Source organism: Dendrobium catenatum, unplaced genomic scaffold (genome assembly GCF_001605985.2).
Source record: "Dendrobium catenatum unplaced genomic scaffold, ASM160598v2 fragScaff_scaffold_716, whole genome shotgun sequence".
NCBI classification, from domain to species: Eukaryota; Viridiplantae; Streptophyta; class Magnoliopsida; order Asparagales; family Orchidaceae; genus Dendrobium; species Dendrobium catenatum.
Genome location: NW_021319178.1, coordinates 171,033 through 192,696, shown reverse-complemented (window position 1 = coordinate 192,696; position 21,664 = coordinate 171,033). Strand labels below are relative to the sequence as shown.

At 37.1% G+C, this 21,664-nt stretch overlaps 1 protein-coding gene across 2 annotated transcripts in view; it reads left to right on the top strand.

Annotated features, from left to right (window-relative positions):
* Positions 1 to 249: 249 nt before the first annotated feature.
* The window catches only part of LOC110105870 (elongator complex protein 3), a 29,994-nt gene continuing 8,579 nt past the window's right edge, over positions 250 to 21,664 (top strand). For both annotated transcript variants that reach the window (XM_028695990.1, XM_020835539.2), the window contains exons 1-4: positions 250 to 751; positions 2,557 to 2,626; positions 2,735 to 2,907; positions 11,028 to 11,202. In XM_028695990.1, coding sequence (XP_028551823.1) covers positions 288 to 751; positions 2,557 to 2,626; positions 2,735 to 2,907; positions 11,028 to 11,202 — 882 coding nt within the window. In that variant the 5' untranslated portion in view covers positions 250 to 287. The remainder of the gene's footprint in view (positions 752 to 2,556; positions 2,627 to 2,734; positions 2,908 to 11,027; positions 11,203 to 21,664) is intronic.

Below are 21,664 nucleotides of genomic sequence, written 5' to 3'. Positions count from 1 at the left end.
GTATGGCCATGATATAGAAATGCTAGTTTGATGTATGAAATTAATTATTTTTAATGAGTGAATAAATATTTTGTAGGTAGAAGTTACGTGTGTTTTAAATGAAGAATATGAGAAGTCACAAATGAACGTTTCAGATCATTTTGAAAATTTACAAATGAACGATGAGGATTTACTAAGAGTGAAATCCCAAGCCACTTTTATATAGTAGTATAGATATATAGGATTTACAGGATTTAATAAATCGTAAATAGTTAAATCATTCTGGTGGCCAAACAGCCCCTTACTCCATGGCGACGGCGGAGGTGTGGAAGAAACCCTCGCCGGGTCGAGGAGGTGTCTCGCTGCCGCCGGGAATAACCGAGGAGGAGGCACGCGTGCGCGCCATTGCAGAAATTGTCTCCTCCATGGCAGAGCTCTCTCGCCGAGGTGAGAAGGTAGACCTTAATGCGCTTAAATCGGCGGCTTGCCGCAAGTACGGCCTTTCTCGAGCTCCAAAGCTTGTCGAGATGATCGCCGCCGTCCCGGAAGCGGACCGCGATGCCCTTCTCCCCAAGCTTCGGGCCAAGCCCGTTCGCACTGCTTCAGGTATTGCCGTCGTGGCTGTAATGTCGAAGCCTCACCGATGCCCTCACATCGCCACCACGGGCAATATCTGCGTGTACTGCCCTGGAGGTCCGGACTCCGATTTTGAGTACAGTACTCAGTCCTACACCGGTTACGAGCCCACCAGCATGAGAGCCATCCGTGCTAGGTATTCTCTTACCAAAGCTCTATCTATTTTTCATTAATTTGGCTGTAGAATTCGTCTAAGTCTTTGAGTTGCAATCCTATCAAATTTCAAGTTTTAATTTTATTAAGTAATTGTTTCATCATTATAACCATTAGCGTTATCCAAAGTGGTCTGGACTGTAACTGTTCTTTTTGTCTAAGGTGTTAGACCAATTTTTTGGAAATCTCTACTAAGCATTTTGTCATGGGTCCAACCGTTTTCATTTCTATTCCTTCAAAAATTTATCTATCTGTTAATAGGTGCAATTTCTTAACTTTTGTTGTACATTTGTAAACATGCAACTCTTTCTTCGGCCATCTTGTCTTTAATAAATATCAAATATCACTCAAATGTTTCTTGAATTTTTCAATTCATTAATTTATGCTCCCTAATTTTGTCTTGCATCAATTCTCAAATTTATATCTTGGGGCTATTGTTCAGACTGATGGTGAAATAGATGAGGACATTATTAGTAGAATTCAAATTGGATGGTTGAAGTGGAGGAATGCATTGGGCTTGTTGTGTGATAGAAAAGTCCCCCTCAAACTTAAGAGAAAATCGTATAAGATGGTGGTTAGACCTGCAATGCTTTATGGTGTAGAATGTTGGCCATTAAAAGAGAAGCATAATATTAACTTAAGTGTTGCAGAGATGAGGATGCTCAGGTGGATGAGTGGTTTTACACTTAGACAGGATACAATATGAGCATATACATGAAAAGGTTGGAGTAGCTTCAGTGGAAGATAAGATTAGATAGAGACGCCTTAGATGATTTATTCACATAAACCGGCATCTTTTCGATGACCCGGTTAGAAAAGTAGATGTATTATATTTGATTTATGTTAAGAACGGTAGAAGTAGACCTAAAAAGACTTGGTTAGAAAATATTTGAAATGACCTTTCTTTATTAGATTTAAATGAGAATTTAACTCTTAACATGACACAATGGAGAAAAAAATTCATGTAGCCTATCCCACAGTGGGATAAAGGCTTAATGTTGTTGTTGTTTATCAATTCTCAAATTTCTTATTTATGTTTTGTTTGATTCAGCTGTCATGGACTTTTTAAGTTGCCCAATATTTAGATTCATACAACATATCTGGTCTAATTGCAATTTTATAAAATTTTCATCAAGCATTAATGATATCCTTTTATCATATCATAAATTTGAATCAATTCTCCATTTTAGCAACCTAATTTTAACTCTACAAGATGCATGTTCATCTTTTTCATCATTCTTAGGTATCGTTATCTCCTTGTTATATGTATTGCACGATCCCTAGTTAGTGTCCGCCAATTCCAAGAACTTCTTGTTGCCCCTCTGCTTTATTCTATATAATTTTTAATAGAATTATCTTGTTATTACTTTCAGACATGTGGTTATTATGTACATTAGTTTATTACCCACTGCAATTTTCTCATTAACCAGATACTGGCAAGAAATCACTTGATCCAGAGATTTTGCTGATGCTTCATAGTAATCATAATTAATATCTCATGAATCAAAGGCTCTTAGAAAATAATTAGATTAAGGAAAGACAAGATAGGATAAATTAGGGGATTAAAAAAAAATATTATCTCAAAAGACTAATAGGTTTTAATTGAAAAAGATAGGACAAAGAAATAAATGAATGCCAATTCAGGATTTTTGATAAATTTCTTAGCCTTTTATCAGAACAGCTATTTTTGTAATGAGTTTCAAGATAAAAAAAAAAAAAAACTATTTTTGTAATGAGTTCTTTGAAAGTTCCATATCTATTGATACGTTTGAATTTTTTTTACTCCAGATACAACCCATATGTCCAAGCTAGAAGTAGAATAGATCAGCTCAGGAGGCTGGGTCATAGTGTGGACAAGGTTTGTGATGTTTTTTATTTAAAAAAAGTTTTATTCCTGTTTCATTGAGAAGAAGTTTGTTTTCTTCTGAATTCATATTTTGGTTCGTTACTGATATTTTTTTCCCAGGTGGAGTTCATTTTGATGGGGGGAACCTTTATGTCTTTGCCTGCAGACTATCGTGATTATTTTATTAGAAATCTCCATGATGCTCTGTCTGGGCATACATCCATGAACGTCGAGGAAGCAATCAGCTATTCGGAGCATAGTGCTATCAAATGTATTGGCATGACAATTGAAACGTGAGATCCTGTTCATCTTATGAATTTTTTTTCATTTTCAGAGGTGACTAATGGAAATATAAACTGTGTTGTAACAATACCCTTTCTTCTAAAAATGCCTGCTCATAAGGTTCCATTATATAGTTCGGAGTAGTCTAACGATAATGATGAATGCAAAGCTGTCTAAACAAATTTTTACAGTTTTACATTCATTTCATGAAAGTCTTTGTTGGAAATTTGATGGAATGATTCACCTTCTTGTTGTTTGAATGTTTGGGTATCACTTTAGTCAATCCCACTGGTTTGAACTGTTAATAGCTTGTTTCATTAGGGATTGACATGTCTTCCTTTTGCTATAAAGCCTGGAAAACTATTGTGATAACTAAGTAGAAGCTCAACCTCAACCCCATGCATTGCTGCATTGCTTCCCATTTTTTTCTTATTCTTGGTGCTCCTTTCTAGCTCTTATTTCATTATTCTTAGGGACAACTCTAATGAAACTCTACTTTTACTATTACAAGCTGCTTCCATAAACTGCACAATACTTGCTTGGTTAATGCTTTGTTTCAACTTACAGGTTCCAGTTTGTTTGAAAATTTAATTTGATCTTCTAGTTGCCCTCAGCTTATGTTTGCTTGCATATGTAACTTGAGAGAATAAGAATACTGAATACCCTTTATCCACAAGCGTTGGCAACAATTTCTGCCTTCTCACGCCAACCCTGTGTCTGTATGAATGCATTAAGTGAGTTCCGTTACTCAAGTCTATGGCCTGCTGTTGACTCCTACATCAAATACATATAAAAAGGGGGAAAATTGGAGAATTAAGCGATGTGTGCATTGGCACGTCACATCACTTGAAAAGCCAACCGGACCGCGCCTTTAAAATCAGGAAGTTGAATTCAGCTAGGGAACCCTTCGCTGTAAAATTGGATGAGATCAGTCAAAACAGACGAGCGACACCCAAAATTGATGCGTGACGTTGCCCAAACGATATCTGATCACAAAACGGACTTCGCCGTTGCGTTCAGAGCACTATCAATATCGAAAAATGACTATTAATTTGTTCAATTAAAATCACAGGAGGAAATCGACGTGGATTCCAAGGCTATGACACACAAATCAAGGAAATTGCGCCCAAATCAAAGCATTTTGGGGCAATTCTGCAATTTTAAATTAGTAATAATAATATCATTATTAATACTATTATTAATTTAATTTAATTTTTTAAAAAATTATCGAATCAAATTAACTCAAATCACAATCGATTACCTCTTTCTATGGAAGGATCCCTGAAATCTAGGCAAAGAATCTTCTTGAAAAACCTTGGGTAGATGCAGAAATCCCATGCTTGCCTCGATCATTGTCGTCTGCTTGCCGTTAAAATAAAACCAAATGAGGTTTCGTGGTTTTTGGTTTTTGTTGACTTAGAACACCACAGCCTCACCCGTCTCCAACAATCAAACCTCCTCCATAGCTAATAGGCATTGCCTTCCTCTCTGTGCTCGATTAGATCTCCCGTGCCGGAATTCTCACTCACGTGAAAATCTGGCCGTAGCTATCGATCGACCCTGTCAGCCTGTTTGAAAACCATCTGACCTGAACCTGCTACTTGCCACAGCTGTCAAGCGACTCCCTTACGATAAAAGCCATCTGTACCTCCGATCTCTCCATGTCCTACCAAACTCCACATATCGATCTAACCTTCCTTCACCCACAACCAAAGCCCCTTTAACAATCGTCCAATCTACTTGAACGGTGCCAAAGGCCTGTCAATCCTTCAGCCAAAATTGAGATCCCTCACACCCAGCAAACCTGATCCCTTCTATACACGCCAATGTTTAAAATTGCCTAATCGGGTATTGAGGTATTTTTCATTCATGAAGCGAGGCATAAGCCTCAAGAGGTTTTGAGGCGTAAAAGCCTCAAAATAAAAAAAATGCGTAAATATAAAATGATAAATTTTGTATATACTAATGAGTAAATAGTATATAAAACATAAAATGCACAAGATATGAAATGAAATCAAAATATCCCAATAATAAAACAACATGAATACAACAATTCCGGGGGTCCAAGGGGGCGCTGCCCCCTGGCGGGGTTCGACCTGACCGGTCAGGTCGTGGGGTCAAGGGGCAGCGCCCCCGAAACAAATTTTTATTGTAAGAGTAATTTTGAAGTTCTACTTGTTTTTAAAGTTCGCAAGTTATTTGTATGAAAAGATACCGAGCGGTACCAGCATGTACCGAGCGGTACCGAGCATGTACTTGGCGGTGTCGAGCATGTACTGAGCGGTACCGAGCATGTATTAAGCGGTACCGAGCATGTACCTAGCGATACCTAGCAGTACCGAGCATGTCCTAAGCAGTACCGAGCATGTACATTAGATTTTTTTTTTTAATTTTTAGAGACGGGCGCCTCTCAACCGTGAGGCGAGGCGCGCCTCAGTAAACTTGCGGTGTACGCCTCATATCCTGAACTCATTGCGTGGGCTTTGAGGCTTAAAGGGGCGAAATTGAGCTGAGGCGCGCCTCTTATTGCGCAATTTTAAACTATGACCCATGCCTTCTCTTCTTATCCTAACAAGCATCAAGCCACCAAACCTCCTTGCTGTGACTTCCAACTCTTCAAATCACATAACCTGCTGACTTCTTGATGAGGACTCAACAGAAGGTTTTGGCGCGTCTATAATCGGAGGAATCATAGATTGATGGCTACGATTCGGAGTCTTTACTTATGAAGCATTATATGTATTATTTTATTTTGTATCTTAGTTTTACCATTGTACCCTTATGAGGGCTTAGTTCAGGTTGTAGCCCAAAGGGCATTTCAGTCTTTGCATTTTTTTTTTTATTTTAAACCTATATATAGAGGTCTTCATCATTGTATGAGGTTAATGATTGATTAATGAAAATTTCAATTTTTGGTTCTTTGTTTTCTTGTGAGCTCTTTAGAGAAGAGAGAATCCTAGGAGGGGGTCAAGCAACACTCGTCAGCTGCCGGTAGAGGCCGGGCTCGCAGTTTGTATCAGTTTTATTTTCTTAGTTCCCCTTCCTTCTCCCTATACCGCCAGTTATCCACCCGTCCCCATCCCCAACCGCCGGCCAACCTTCCCCTTTTCACCCACACCCATCGGCCTAGCCACCCCCAAGTCCCCACCGTCGGCCTCCCAAAACCCCAATCCAAACTCCACCTAAATCCCCTACCGCCGACCACTCACCTCTCCCTACTCTCGGCCACACTTATCCTCAACCACCCCATACTCGTCGGCCTCCTCCCTCTTCATCTCAAGCCGCCGCACCTCTCCCATCCCCACCTAACCCAGGTTCAGTCTTCATTAGCTGCAGGCCTCTCCCTAGTTCAAGCTCAATCTGCCGCCCTCTCCTCCTCCCCAAACCCTAATTTTCAAATTCAAATTCCCTCTAAAACCCTTTCCTAATTTTCCCAATTATTATTTAGGAAAGTCTTTTAATTTTGAACTCAAATGAAATTTGAAATTTAAAATCTTTCGTAATTAGTAAGCCTAATTTAGGAATCCTCCTCAATCACCTCAAATCTGAAATTAATTAGAATTACTTCCAATTTCAAGATTCATTGCACCTAGACACATTCATTGAATGTGGACAGCCCCTCCCTCCCCTTCCTTTGGCCGGCCCCCTCTCCCTCTCTCCAAATAATTTTGTTCCTCATTAAGGCCTCCTATTAAGGAGATAATTAATCACCTCTCTCCCCTCTTTCTCCTTTTGTTTTAGAATTCAAAATTTTTAATTCTTCCATTCAAATTCCACCTAAAATTTGAAATAAAATTTCAGATTCTGGAATTATTTCTCCTCCCCTCCCCCCCCTAAACCTAAAATTAAAATTAAAGTGGTCACTCCTAGCCTTGGTTGACCCCCCGCAAGCCATTCTCCCCTTCATTGCCTCTCTTCTCCATTGCTTCACTTACCTCCCAAGGAAGAAGATCGATACCACTTAATCTACTCCCCTTATGAATGGCCGAACCCAAGCACAATCATGGATTCGTGTATGATCTTCAAGGACGAGTAGATATCCTCCAGTCTCCCTTTTTCAACCTCAACTTGGAGATCGACGACACCGTTGACGACTATGTCTATCGAATCCTTTTAACCTTGATGTCTGCCATCGACGAACACCACACCTCCGGATAGTGGCGGGTTATTGGACATTCACCAACTTCTTCCCCTCCGGCTAACTTTTCATTGGGTAATGTTGTAGGCGTTCTCTTTCTTTTGGTGACATCTTTAGGTTTGCTGAAATTATTCTCTCGCTGACCCCACCATCAAGAATTAAAGTGAGGGGAACTCGAGGTGAACTTTCTATTTATTAAACGGTGGATTTTTGTTATTTATACATCTAACGTTACTACAAGTTTGTTCTTATTTTAAATTGTCATGTTAACCTTTCTTGTAACCGCATGCCAAAGCAAAACTGCAACTAAGAAATTCTAGAATCCTATCTTAGTAAAACATTGAGTTTAAAATTAACTAAGCTTAACAACTTGTTATTAATTCCTAAGCAATTCTTGTTTTTATATATGTTTCACATCACTTCTTCTCCTCCAACCAGTATTAGCCTTGCTCCTTTCGGTTAGAAGAAAGAAAATGTAGTGGCTGCAGCTTTTCTACTCTTAAGCCTCTCACGTCACCCTGCACGACCTCTTGCAATTTCACGTGATTGGCTTCCTATTCAAAAAAATATACATATCTAACACCAAGTAGCCCACTCTCACAGCAGGCCCATTCCCATGGTAATTTCATCTTCATTTTACCTGAACATTCCATCCTCTTCTAAGCAACATACCACCTTCCTACTCCTCCAGCCCATTGCGAACCCTTTAGACAACCCATATTCAAACCCACAATCAGCCCTCTTGTTCATTAACATAGCCCACCAACAAACCAGCCCATCCCACTTCTCTAAATGAGCCCACGTTTTCTGCACTAACCCATTCCTTCTCTATTTAATTCCTATCAGCTTTCCACCTCTATTCTAACCCAAGCAGCCTACAAGCCCACCATTCGCAACCTTCCAAGCCTCCTTAAAGCCCACCACCTAACAGCCAGCCCACTACACACTTCCTATCCTCCTCCCTCAATTTACTTAGCCCAACACCTCTCAACTCCTCAATCTGTCTAGCCCGAACAGCCTGCAAATCATTAGTCAGGCTTCAACAACTTCATCCAACCCATTTAAGCCCAAAACAGCCCGCAGTCAACATTAGCTTACAAATGGACACAAATTTTCTTACAGGCGGTGATGGTAAATATGCTGCGGTATAATGGATCCTCCATGAACGTGGACGTGCAACATATCATTTACAAGCAAGAATCAAAGATCACAACAAATGCAGACATCTACAAACAACTGCAGGGGACTCGTTAGTGCATGACAGTCTTCCTGCATAAAATAAAAAATAACCTACATCACAACATTACAATTCACCTGTAAGCAAAAGTTGAGAATCAATAGTAAAAAATTGCAGACCACTACTAAACTGAGGCAATAAATTTGCAATGCTAGGTTTTCACATAAGATGAATCAATTTACTCACCAGTGACATGTAGGAGGTTTCTGATGCTCCGCATAGCTCATTTGCAAGCTAAAGCATATTTTTGCAAGCTGAATGCATTGTTGAATAACACCACTGGATCCGTAACATGCATACAAGCGGATAGAAGACGTTTATAAATTCCTAAGTGGAGACTTGCACATTTCTCAACAACTCATATGCAAGAAATAACAAATAACTATAGTGCAACACCATGCCATCAGATCTGTAGCATTCGTACAAGCAGACAGAAGGTGTCTACACGTTTCTAAATAAGATGCTGTGTACACTCAAATGACGAGCCTTTGCACAACTGATTAGTGTCAAGCATTTTAAAATACCTCCTTATGCGTTGAAAGAGTGTTGACACATTCATACATGTATGCAAACAAATGTGTATACATTTATAGAATCACTTACGTATAACTACTACATAAATACGTTATGCAATATATATATATATACCCGCATGAGTATGTTGTCTACACACACGTGACGTTTGAGGATGTTGCGTGGGTTAAGAAATGAACTCAAATTTGAGCTCGATCCTTCTATGTGGATAAATAGGAGTCACAGCGGCTCGAACTATCAAACAAATATACGGTCGCTACGTCGACTGAATATTTGTTTTATACGTTTATATTAGGCCTTCAAGGTCTATTATAAGAAAAATTCATTAACAAAGACATAAAGCCGAGGACGAACATTGTCGATAATGTTCAACTAAGAAAATGAAATTGCCCATAAGTACCTTGATGATGGACGTGTTGATTACAAATCTCAACCGGAGGTCATCCAAACATTCAAAGATGCCTCTCACATGTTTATAAAAATCCAAAATATAAAAATGCAAAAATCTAAAATATTTAAAATTAACCATTAAAACACTTAAAGCAAAGTCTATCCATCCTCTGCAATAATTTCTCAAGGTGGACAAATTCTAAATATATTTTAGCTCATAAAGAGCCAATGTTTGGTCAAGAATATCACCAGGATTCATTCATAAATAGTCTCATACCATTAAGGACGTGACACGTGTCCTTTGACCTGTGATTTCACCGTCAAATGGCACCACATCGTGGATTTCGTTGCTAAATGGCATCATAGGTAAATGGTTATGATCGAGACCCTCTGAACTGGAAAGTTTTGAAGCCAAATGACACAATTATATTATGTTCATGATAAGAACCTGTATGCTTTCTAATGACATCAAATCCTTGAGATATAAATCAATAGGATATAATTGATAGCACACAAAGCTCTTTGTTAGTTAAGGTAGATTCAAATTTGTCCTCTTAGGCAAATATTCACTCTAGGTTTATAAGGTACCCTTAGACGAAGCAACCCATGGCTGCCGATAAGGATCCTTCTGTCATGTTGGGTTGACTACATCCTTTGATTAAGTGGACTAGGGACCATGATTGTCCGAGACGACGGAACCATAGGATCTTGATCAGGTCCATCATCACTTCCCGTACCATTCACTTTAAGTGCAAAATGGTGAAATTTTCAATTTTAAATATCAAGTTTTGAGGATGCTAAACTCCTTGGGTTGTAATTTATTACTTTTTTTTTTTCCGTTTCCTCCTTTTTTTTTCTTTCTTAGTGATATTAGGTTTTACTGGTTAAACTTTTGGATCTTGATTATGCTGGCATGCATATTTTTCATACAAGAATGTATCCATACATTTATGAGTTGCTTATAAAAAAATTCCTTAGCATGTTGGCTATACAAATTTTTAGACTAGTTTATCCATATATTAAAAAGAGTACACGTTAAAGAAATTGTGGTTCTATTGTTCAAAATGATGGTGAAATAGATGGGGATATTATTAGTAGAATTCAAATTGGATGTTTGAATTGGAGGAACACATTGAGCCAGCTGTGTGCTAGAAAAGTACTCCTCAAACTTAAGGGAAAATTTTATAAGATGGTTGTGAGATTTGCAATGCTTTATGTTGTAGAATGTTGGCCATTAAAATAGAAGCATAAAATTAAGTATTGATGTGATGAGGATGTTTAGGTGGATGAATGGTTTTACACTTAGGGATAGAATTTTGAATGAGTATATATACATGAAGATGTTGGAGTAGCTCTGGTGGTGGGTAAGATTAGAGAGTCGCCTTAGATGAGTTGGTCACATAAAATATTGACCTTTCAATTATCCGATTAGGAGAATAGATGTATTTTATTTATCCTATGTTAAGAAAAATATAGGTAGACCTAAAAAGACTTTGTTAGAAAGTATAAGAAATGACTTTTTTTTTAAATTAAATTTAAATAAAAATTTGACTTTTAATAGGATACAATGGGAGAAAAATGATTCATATAGCTGACCCCATATAGTGGGATAAAAACTTTTTGTTGTTATTATAGTTTATCCATATATTCATGAATTGCTTATGGGAAAATCCCCTTGAGAATATCTATTATATTGGTTGTACATATCTTTTAGAGAATAGTGTATCCATACATATATGAGTTGCTTATGAGGAAATTCCCTTAAATATCTAGCATGTTGGATGTATTGTCTTTTCCTAGTGTTAACTGTTTACGTTTTTGCTGATGAGCAGAAGACCTGATTACTGCTTGGGACCTCATTTGCGTCAGATGCTTTCTTATGGTTGCACTCGGTTGGAGATAGGAGTTCAAAGCACATATGAAGATGTTGCTCGTGACACTAATAGAGGCCATACGGTCACTGCTGTGGCTGATTGCTTCTGCTTAGCGAAGGATGCTGGGTTTAAGGTTTTAACTTTTTTTTTTACCTATTCAGATGTAGCTCAACTGCTTAAAAGTTTATCATAGCCTTGTGGTATTTATCATTGTCTGATACTTGTAAGAACTTGTCTAAATACTTTATATTATCATTTATTTGTTTTTTTTTTGAAGTTATAAAAATGATATTTTCATATCAAAATACTTTACCTGAAATAATCTACATAACGTAGGTTTAAAAGATAGATGAGTACTTGTGAATCTTTAGAGTCTATGATTTTAAACTATTAGGTTATGACTATATTGCCTTAACTTTAACAAAATATTTGTTTTGTAATGAGCTTTTCTTTGAATTTAAAATTGAGCACTTGAACTGACATAAGACAACTAGGCCTAGTCAGCTACTTCAAAAGTTTGTACTGATGAAGGTGCAATTAAGGTTTTATGGTAAAATCTGTAATCACCCTTCGATTGTGGGTGAGGTGAATACATTACTCTTGAGTCAATCATTAATTGTGATCAGATGTTGATCTATTTCAGCATCCTTTATGGATTGCAAGAGATATGGTGATCAGAATTGTATCCTTTAGCTATTCTTTGGAATTCCATCCCACATGGGCACCCAATTGCATCACGTAGGAATAATCATGTCTTTAATTCTTTATAGCTAAAGGTCTACCAAGTCCCGTTAGTATGTGAATTACCGTACTTGGTTAAATTGTCAGCCATGGTGAAATGTAGGTTCATGACCAAAGTTGTCCATCATGATTTGCAAAATATATGGTAATTATTATTTTGTCTTCTTAATAATTCTGTCATGGTAACTATCTTTTTTTTGGAGGGCTAGGATAGTCATTGGCTAATATTAAAAAAGCTGCTTTTGAAATTAATATTTGGGGTAATGGATGTAAAATAAACATAGAATCTCCATTCAGCCATCAGAGAAAAAAGATAAAATCTTCACTAGAAATGTATTAGTGGTGTTTTCTTGGATTGGTCCACTTAAGCTATGCCTATGTTTTCATATTACATATAGGCATTGTAGTTTATACACTTCTAGAACTCCCAATATGCTATCAAGCCTTGCTTGGATGTAGGAATGTTTCGTATGCAAACTAATAAAATATATCAGATTGAGGGAGCTAACACAACCAATACATTCTAATTAAAGGTCTCGTAGTTTCCATAAGTATATATGTGTGCTAAAATGTACATGAGTTGGTCTTCACCATGATTAAATACAGGACCATAATCCAATTTTCTATTGGGGACATGAGTGACATGTATATCGTTATTTTTCTCTGTTACTAATATTGTAACACTGCTGTTGCTAGGTTCCAAGTCCTAAATGAGAAAAGTGAAGGGTTGCGTTAGGCAGTCGACAACCAGCGTAAAACTTGTCGAATAATAATGACATGAATCCTTTAAGAAATTGCGTTAATGCTAGGGTGTCCCCTGGAAGCGACGCGCTGTATGACTTGAATACAGTGATAAGTGTGCAAGGGCCGCTGCACCGGCGCCTGGATGTAGTGTTAAATAGGCAAGGGTTCCCACATCAAGGACGGATGTGGGAAAAGAAGCTAGTCCATGATACTAAAAATCATGAAATTAAAATTAGGATAAGAACTTGGAATATAGATTCCCTTACAGGAAAATTAATAGAATTAATAGATATTATGATTCATAGGAAGTTAAATATTTTGTGCATTCAAGAAACTAAATGAGTTGGAGAGAAGACTAAGAAAATTGATAATTTAGGATTTAAACTTTGGTATTCGGGTAGGAGTCATACTAGAAATGGTGTTGGTGTTATTATAGATAATAGTTTGAAGGATAATGTTTTAAAAATTAATAGGATTGGAAATAGAATTATAGCTTTAAAAATTGTTATTGAAGGTAAGATTGTTAATATTATAAGTGCTTATGCTCCTCAAGTAGGTTTGGATATGAGTTCTAAATTAAATTTTTGGAATGACTTAGAAGAACTAATACAAAAGATACCTCTTGAAGAAAGTTTTTATTGGAGGAGATTTAAATGGACATGTTGGTAGAGAGGTAGATGATTTTAAAAGCATTCATGGTAGCCATGGATTTGGAACGAACGACAAATGAGGTAGTAAGACCAATTAGATTTAGCTCAATGTTTTTTTTTAATTGCTAATCTTATTTAAAGAAAAGAATGAGCATCTTATCAACTTATAAAATAGATATAATACAACTCAGATTGACTATTTTTCTATATAAGAAAATTAGATCGTTAGATTGCAAAAGATTGTAAAGTACGATGAAAACTTATGTACCAATATGATATTAATTTGAACTTTAAGATAAAAGAGAACAAAAAATAAAAAAATAAGTAAAATGATATTCAGGATTAGATGGGGGCATTTAAAGAATATATCAAAAATATTTTTTGAGAGTAATATTTTTGATCTTAAGATTTTGTCTGTGCATAGGATCTAATGTATTGGGAAAAAGTGGCTAGTGATATTAAGAATATTGAAAAGATGTGCTTTGTAATATCAAGAAAAACCTAATAGTAAAAATAGTTGTGGGAACATCCAAATGTGGCAAGAAGATAAAATAAGAAGATGTTATCATAAAAATTGGTTAATTTAAAATTCTGATGGAATTGCGAAGAATAAGAAGCTCGGAAGGATCTAGAACATATGCGATGAAAAGACCGGTTAGCTTTAGTGATTAGTAATAGATTTAGATACAAGGAGGAGAAGATATTGATATGTTGCCACAAAAAGAGATAGTAGTAACGATTTAGTTCAAGTGAAGTGTATAAGATGAAGATCAAAAAATACTTTTTATAAAGATGATATTCAAAACAAAGTGATGATATTTTGCTAAACTTTTAATGAAAATTTTGCAAAATAAGATGACTGAGGATCTTACACCCAAATGAAAATAAAGATTTATGTTTTACGGCCGTATTAGTAATTGAGTAGAGAGGCTTAAAGAAAATGAAGGGTGGAAAAGCTGTTGGACCCGATGAATTCCCAATAGAGGTAATGAACAATTCTTAGGAGATGAAGGAATTTTTGGCCTTACTCTAACCTTTTTTAAATACTATTTTGAAGACTAAAAGACGTCCAGATGAATGGAGAATGTGTGTATTAAATTCCATTTTAAAATAAAGGTGATCACAAATTTGATTATAGAGCGAATAAGTTAATGTTCATACTTTAAACTAGGGAGCGAGTTTAGGAGCATATTTGGTTGCGACTTGAATCTAATGTTTCTCAAAATCAATTGGATTCATGGCCGGGTGGTGACTATGGAAGCTATACATTTATTAAATGAGGTTTGAATGGAGAATATAGAAAAAAAGTAGGATCTACATATTAAATTTAATTGAATTTAGAAAAAGCATATGATAAAGTTCCAAGAGAATGCTTGGAGAGTTCTTAAAAAGAAAGGGGTTATAACGCTATATTCAAATCATTAACAGATGAATGGTATATGCAGAGCTATTACTGTGTCAACACAAGGTGGTTGACGCGAGAGTATTTCCTATTTCGGTGGGGTTACATCAAGGCAGCCTTAAGCCCATATCTTTTGCTGAGTCATGGATGTTCTCAACAAGACATTTGCTAAGAGGGAGGGTGGGTACTGGTTGTAGTGTTGCTTTTTTGCTGATGATATTCTTCTTGTTGATAAGAGACTAGAGAGGGAGTGAAGGAAACTTGAAATTATGGAGGTCAACCTTAGAGCTAAAGTTTTTCGCTTGAGTAGAAAACAGAATATATGGATATATGGTAGTATAATAGACCAGTGAGGGGATGAGTATCTTTGGGCGATCAAGTCATTAATCCAGAGTAATTACGTTTTTCAGTTTTGGATCTATGTTCAGGGATGGTGAAATAGGGGATATATCAACCAAATTCAACGTGATGTTGAAGTGAGGAATCACGGCTGTGTGTGATAGGAAAAACCCTACAAACTTAAGGGAAATTTTCTATAAGATGTGGTGAGGCCTGCAATGCTTTATGGTTCCAAATGTGGCCATTAACAGAAGAACGAATACCAAATAAGTTGTGGCCAGAGAAGAGGATGCCTCAAGTGGATGAGTGGCTTTATCCTTAGAATAAGATACAAATGAGCATATATGTGAAAAGGTTGTAGTAGCTCCCTAGAAATAAGATTGAGAGAGTCGCCTTACATGGTTTGGGTCCATAAAACGGAGGCCTTCCATGACCGGTTTAGGAAGTAGAGGTATTGAGATTTGACATATGTTAAATAAAGATAGAGACAGACCAAAAAGACTGGCTAGAAAATATAGGAATGACCTTTCTTTATTAGATTTAAATGGAGAATTTGACTATTTAAATGATACATGGAGAAAAAAAGGTTCATTAGCCGACCCCACGTAGTGGGAAAAGGCTTGAGGTTGTTGTTGTGTATCAATTTTCGTCTCCTTCTCCTTGGTCGATTGTACAGGTAGAAATCACTACATGATACTTTCTAATTCAAATGTGTAGATCCATAAGCTTTTGAGTGATGGGTACAACCAAGGCTTATTCAAATGGTTAGTCACACGTGCTTCTATGGCATCATTCTGATAGCCTAAAGTGAATTATTATGAAAGGTGTTATTAGTTGGAAATCCTCTCCCTTCTTCCTGATGGTTGATAGTGAATGCTGTTTTTGAACCAATTGCAGAACTTGAGCTTGATAGTAGGTGATCCAACCATTGGGAAGAACAAACTAATCCAAAAAACTGATAATGGAATGGCGTGGCCAAGATTTTTATAGTCAAAATATTAACTACCCAAAACCATGGTACACACAAGCCACGTTAGTTTGCCAAGAAAGTTATATCGATGACTTGGTGTCCTTCTACGGATCATAGAAATCATGGATAATTTTATTTATCCTCTGACACTCCTCTGTGATTAGAAAGGTGAGATGAAGTAATATCACTAGTTGTAATGCTTTCCTTCCTCGCGCCAATAATTCATCATTATAACCACCACCTATCCACTAATCATTTTAGAGCTTTGAAAGAACTATTTATGGGGGTATATGGGAAGGGAGTTAGCGCAAGTCAAAAAGCATTCCTTTTGTTTAGGTGAGTGATTCCCCAATCTTATGAGTGATCCTGGTTCTATAGTTTTTTCGACCACTATGTTCCCTAAAATTGATCCTTTTGCATTTGCTCTCTCTCTCTAGTTTGATCATGCTAAATGAGCTCAAGATTTCTTAATTTCTAATGTAAAAAAGTTCAAATTTTTATTTCTTACTAATAATTCATGATAGAATGCCTGGTGCTTGAATTGAATTTGTTATTTTCAGAGTGTTATTTTTTTCCTTTAGGTTGTTGCACACATAGCTGATCCCAATGTGGCATTGAGAGAGATTTAGAAAGTTCCGGAATTCTTGAGAGCCCAGCTTTTTTAGGGCAGAGGTCCAAAATTTACCAACCTCGTAAATTCGTGGTACGTCTTATGAACTTTGGAAAAACGGCATGGTACTGATTTTTAACTATTTATCAGGTATTGCATTTAGGATATTGCTGCAATGACTTGTTGCTGATCAAGACTGGCAGTTATCTAAATTATTTAATATAATTGCATATCATTCCTGCCAATTCAGAATTTTACTTGTTACAGGTACCGGAATTACCCACCAGCAGCTCTTGTGGATTAAGAAGGAATTTTGCCATGGTACACCATGGACCTCCCCGCGTCTACAGAGTTCAAAAGATTTCATGCCAATATTACTTCTGAGTTAAAGGGAAACCTCCCGTGAACTTGCTTGGCTCGATGGAAGATTTGGGCTAAAATTGTCGTGTATGTTAAACACGTGAAGCGGAATTCAGGTTCCTGTTGTAATCAATTACTTCAGTTTTCATAAACGTTTATTTTTTAAACATTTTTTTTTTTACATTATTTTGTTTGATGATTCAAGGACATTCATCACAAAATCAACCAGAGGAAGTAGAACTTGTGCGGGAGATTATCTGCAATGAGGTGGGAGATCTTTTCTTCATATTGAAACTACAAGACAGGTAATAATTTATCTTGTAAAATTTATATTCGTTGAGATGCCTTTAAAAATATGCCAATATATCAATTAGTAATTAGTTTTGTACTTTGTCTTGTTGCCATTTCAGCTTCCAAACTGTTTGGTAAGCTAAATGCTTTCCTGCATAAATCTATTAATCTGCGTATAATAGGATATCCTCGTTGGTTTTATTACTGGACTGCGTAAAAGAACGTAAATCACATGCGATGAATTTGAAGAACATACGGTGTTCATGTTCGGAGCTTCATGTCCTACGGAACTGCAGTTCCAGTGCCAATGGACGTGATGCTGATAGCGCAGCACCAGGTAACCTTATTGACATAATTTCTCTTTGTTGATTGTTTTCTACCAATCATCTTTTAAGATTTCTCCGTTTCTTAATGTAAAGCTATTGCTGCAGAATGAAGTAAGAAAATGTTTCATTTGAAGAAGAAAAATTTCCAGATAACAATAAAAGGTTAAAATTAACTGAAAGCACGCTTAAATTTATATGTCGATGACAAATTCCTCCAATATTATGTTTCTAGAATTTCATGTGGTTTAATCATTTGCGGAACCAGTACGAAAACTGTTAAAAGCGGGAATCGAGAGGGAAAAGCTGCTTTTCATTCACTATCTTCCCATTATAGAAAATACAGATATCAAAGAGAAATACTAGATTATTAGAATTAATACATAAATTTCTAAAATAACAAATTTTCCTAATTGTTCCTCAATTGTGTGATCATGAGAGCATCCCACGGATTGAATCTCCGTTCCTCGGATCCCTTGCACTGGGAACATGGATTTCAACACCCCCTCAAGCTGGAAAAATATGGATCCGTCATTCCCAGCTGTCGATCATTCTGAAAAGCAGAACTGTAATATCCTTTGGTAAGGATATTGCAAGTTGATCCTTTTGAGATAATGGCCCGACACTTCTAGACCACTTCTTTTTCTTATGAAAATGTCTTCTACTTCTATGTGCTTGGTTCGTCATGCGGACTGGATGTGCCTATGCTGATGCTCGATTGTTGTCACAATGTAGCTTCATGGGCTCATCCCCTTAACCTTAAGTCTCTAGGATATTGATCCATAGTAGCCACATATTCTCAACCAGGCCATACTGAATTGCTTTTGCAGCTGGATCTGCCACAACATTTTTTCTTGCTTCCCATGTACTAAGTATCTCCCATAAATGTGCAATATCCAGAGGTAGAGCTTCTTTCGACCGTGACGCATAGTCGCATCCGTGTATACTTCAGAGTTATTCCGCTATCCCTCTTAAGAAAATCCTTTTCCTGGATTTCCTTTAAGGTAGTGCAATATCCTGTCTACCGCTTGCATATGAATCTGCTTGGATATGCAATAAATTACTGACCATGCTCCGCAAATGCTATGTCTTGTCTAGTGTGGGAGGAAGGTTAGATCAATTTCCCTACAGTTCTCTCCGTAGGCCCTTATCTACATTCTGGATCTTCTACTTCCCCGATTAAGATTATATTCTACTTCGGTGCTGGTTTAAGCTAGTTTTTACAGTTTCTTTTTAGGAAGATCCTTTGATGATTTCTGTTGGAATGAAGATTCCCTTGCTGGAAGTAGCTACTTCAATTCGGAAAGTATTTATCACCATGTCTTTTGATTCAAAATTCCTGAAACTTTTCCTTAAACTAATTCTCCTCTTCATTATTTCCAGTCACAATAATATACAAACACACTAATAATATTGTGACTCCCCCGATTGAGTGTTTACAAGAATCCATGTAATCCCCTTGACCTGTCGATACGCATTAAGGAGCATGAATTTAGAAAATCTCGAACCAGCCCTTGGTGATTGTTTGAGCCCAAATAGAGTTTTTCAGTCTGCACACCGTTACCTTCAGATTTTTCTTAAACCCTGGTGGTATTTCATAAATCCTTCTTCTAAATCCCCCATCAAATGCATTTACACAGCCAGTTGTTCCAGATGCCGTGACCTTGGCTGCTAGTGAGGTAGTATATGACAGTTATTCATCTTGGTCTTACGCGCAAACGTTTCTTGATAGTCAAGCCAATATGTTTGGGTACTTTGCCACTAGTCTTGCTTAAATCTCTCTTAGTGTCCATCAGCTTTGTATTTTTACTAGAACAACTCATTTGCACGACCAGTTTTTTCCCTATCGAATTGACGATCTCCCAGTTTTTCTTCTGCGCCTCGCATTTCTCATCCATGGCATTTTTTCAATTTTTTAATCAGCTAGGCCTCAGAACATATCTTTAGAATAATTCTTCTATGTATCAAAATTTTTGTGTGACCATGAGAAGTTGTTGAAAGATATAGAGTTTTTTATGTATAAGGGAAGGTGGTGGAGCTTATCTTATTTCTACGGAGATGGTCGATCTTGGATCTTGCTTTGGAGCACAGCTTGAGCTTGTACTCTGGAGTAAACATTTTCAAAATCGTAATGATAACTTTTCATTTGTTTCCCCTATTTGGGTTTAGGTAGGATGGTTTGAGTGGTGGATAGGTCAAGATGTGCTAGTTATTTTTCTCATCTTCCTCAAGTTCAATCTCCCCCTGAAGAATGAGATTTGAAAAATAGGAATGCTCATCAAGGTAACTAAGAGACAATGATTTTCTGTGGGTGATAACATTACAACTTTTTGGGTACTGAATAGCCAACAAGACAATTGAGTGCTCTTGGACTAATTTTCCTCTCCTGCGTGAATAGAACAGAGCGTGCATCCAAAGATTTTGGGCATAAGATTAGAGGGTTAAAACTCGGGGTAAAAAGAGGAACAGAATCTCCATTTGAGTTTTGACCGCCTAGGCTATGAGGTAGTCAGTTTAATAGATAGACTCAGTTAAAGAGCTTCCCCCATAGGATTTGTTATTGTAGAAATAGGGAAGCTCGAGTGGAGTACCCTCTCTGCAACCCATTTGTGTGGGGTGTAACACAAAGACTCATGGAATCTCTTCATTTGGAAGTAGGAGAAAGGGTTTGGTTGAGTAATCTTTGGCATTATCGGAGCGAATCTCCTTATTTTTACCCTGAATTGATTTGTGATAAGGGGGGGGGGGGGGGGGGGGGGGGGGGGGGGGTGGACAAGTGACAAGATGAGTATATACTGTGTAGCTAGACATCAGATTTATTTTATAAGGAGATAGATTCAAAAGACTAGTGCGCATCATCAATGAAATGACAGAAACAAGTGTGCCCAGAGATATTGGGATTTGAGGTCCACATATATACATGAATAAGGTAGAAGGAGTATCAATCCTCTCACTTTTGTTTGGGCATGAGGTTACTGTTAGTTAGCCAACTCATAGGTTTCACAAAAAATTTTTATTTTTATTTCTGCTGAAAAAGTATGGATACATAGTCTTAGGACATGAAAGAGGTGTCCTAGTCTATAGATGAAGCCATAAGCGAATAAAAAATAGTGAATTCCTACGACATTGGGATAATATAGAAGCAATTATTAGATTGGTTTTGGTCTTCTAGGTAGTACAATCTGTCTTCTTAGCAGTCCATCTCTCCCCGATCTCTGGTCCTAAATAAGCAATAAGTAGGGTTAAATAAGGCTGAACATTATGGTCATTGGTAAGTTTTTTGTAATGAATTAGTTTGTGAATAATTGTGGACGTGGAGAACATTTTTCAGGATGAGGAAGATTTAAAATTGTCTCCTTGGCAGCTACTGTGGTAAAGAAAACCATCAGCCAGTGAGATTTCTGTTGTTTGGGCAGAGTATATAGTTTATGAGGGGTAGGTGAGTGGGTCCATGTGATCTGTGGTTCATGAACAATGATCCTAATTCCTTTAATGATTTTGGAAGCACTTAAACTAAAAGAAATTGGAGTCCTTCTGAGAGTGCAGTGAAGATGACATTGGTTTCAAGAAATACCGGAGCCGTTTCAATTGTATCAATAATTATATTATTGAATTCCTTCAAGGCTGACCGGATTCTGGCTTACTTGTATGTTGTTGGCATGTGATGGTCCTGTTTCACCCTTTGAATTCCACCCTTATTGGGGGTTTTCCATGTATTTTCCAGCACGTTTCCTTTTGTGTGCGACTTTTTGCATAGCTGCACCAAAGTGAATCCTGTCTTGAATTTTGAAGTATCTTACCTTCTCCTTCCATACGATTTTGTTATCACATTGCTGAGCTTTCTGCGACTTTGGTTTCTAACAACACCGTGCTTTCTCTGCGCGTATGAGAGAAGGTTTTATTGAGTGATGGCGTCTCCTCTTGGCCGACAATCTGACCCAACTTGCATTCTATTTTAGTTCTGCAAAAAATCAGAAACTCTAATCTTTTCAATAAAGTCTTTAGGATTGCAGCATCTTCCGGACATCTGGTATTCTATGCACCTATAGTGATAAGCTTCTGCCAGCAGATTTTGTAAATGGTACATAACTCCGTCACGGCGCTTCTCTGCTTTATGGCTTCTAAACTTTACTTTAATCAAAAATTGAGTCCGCATCACACACTT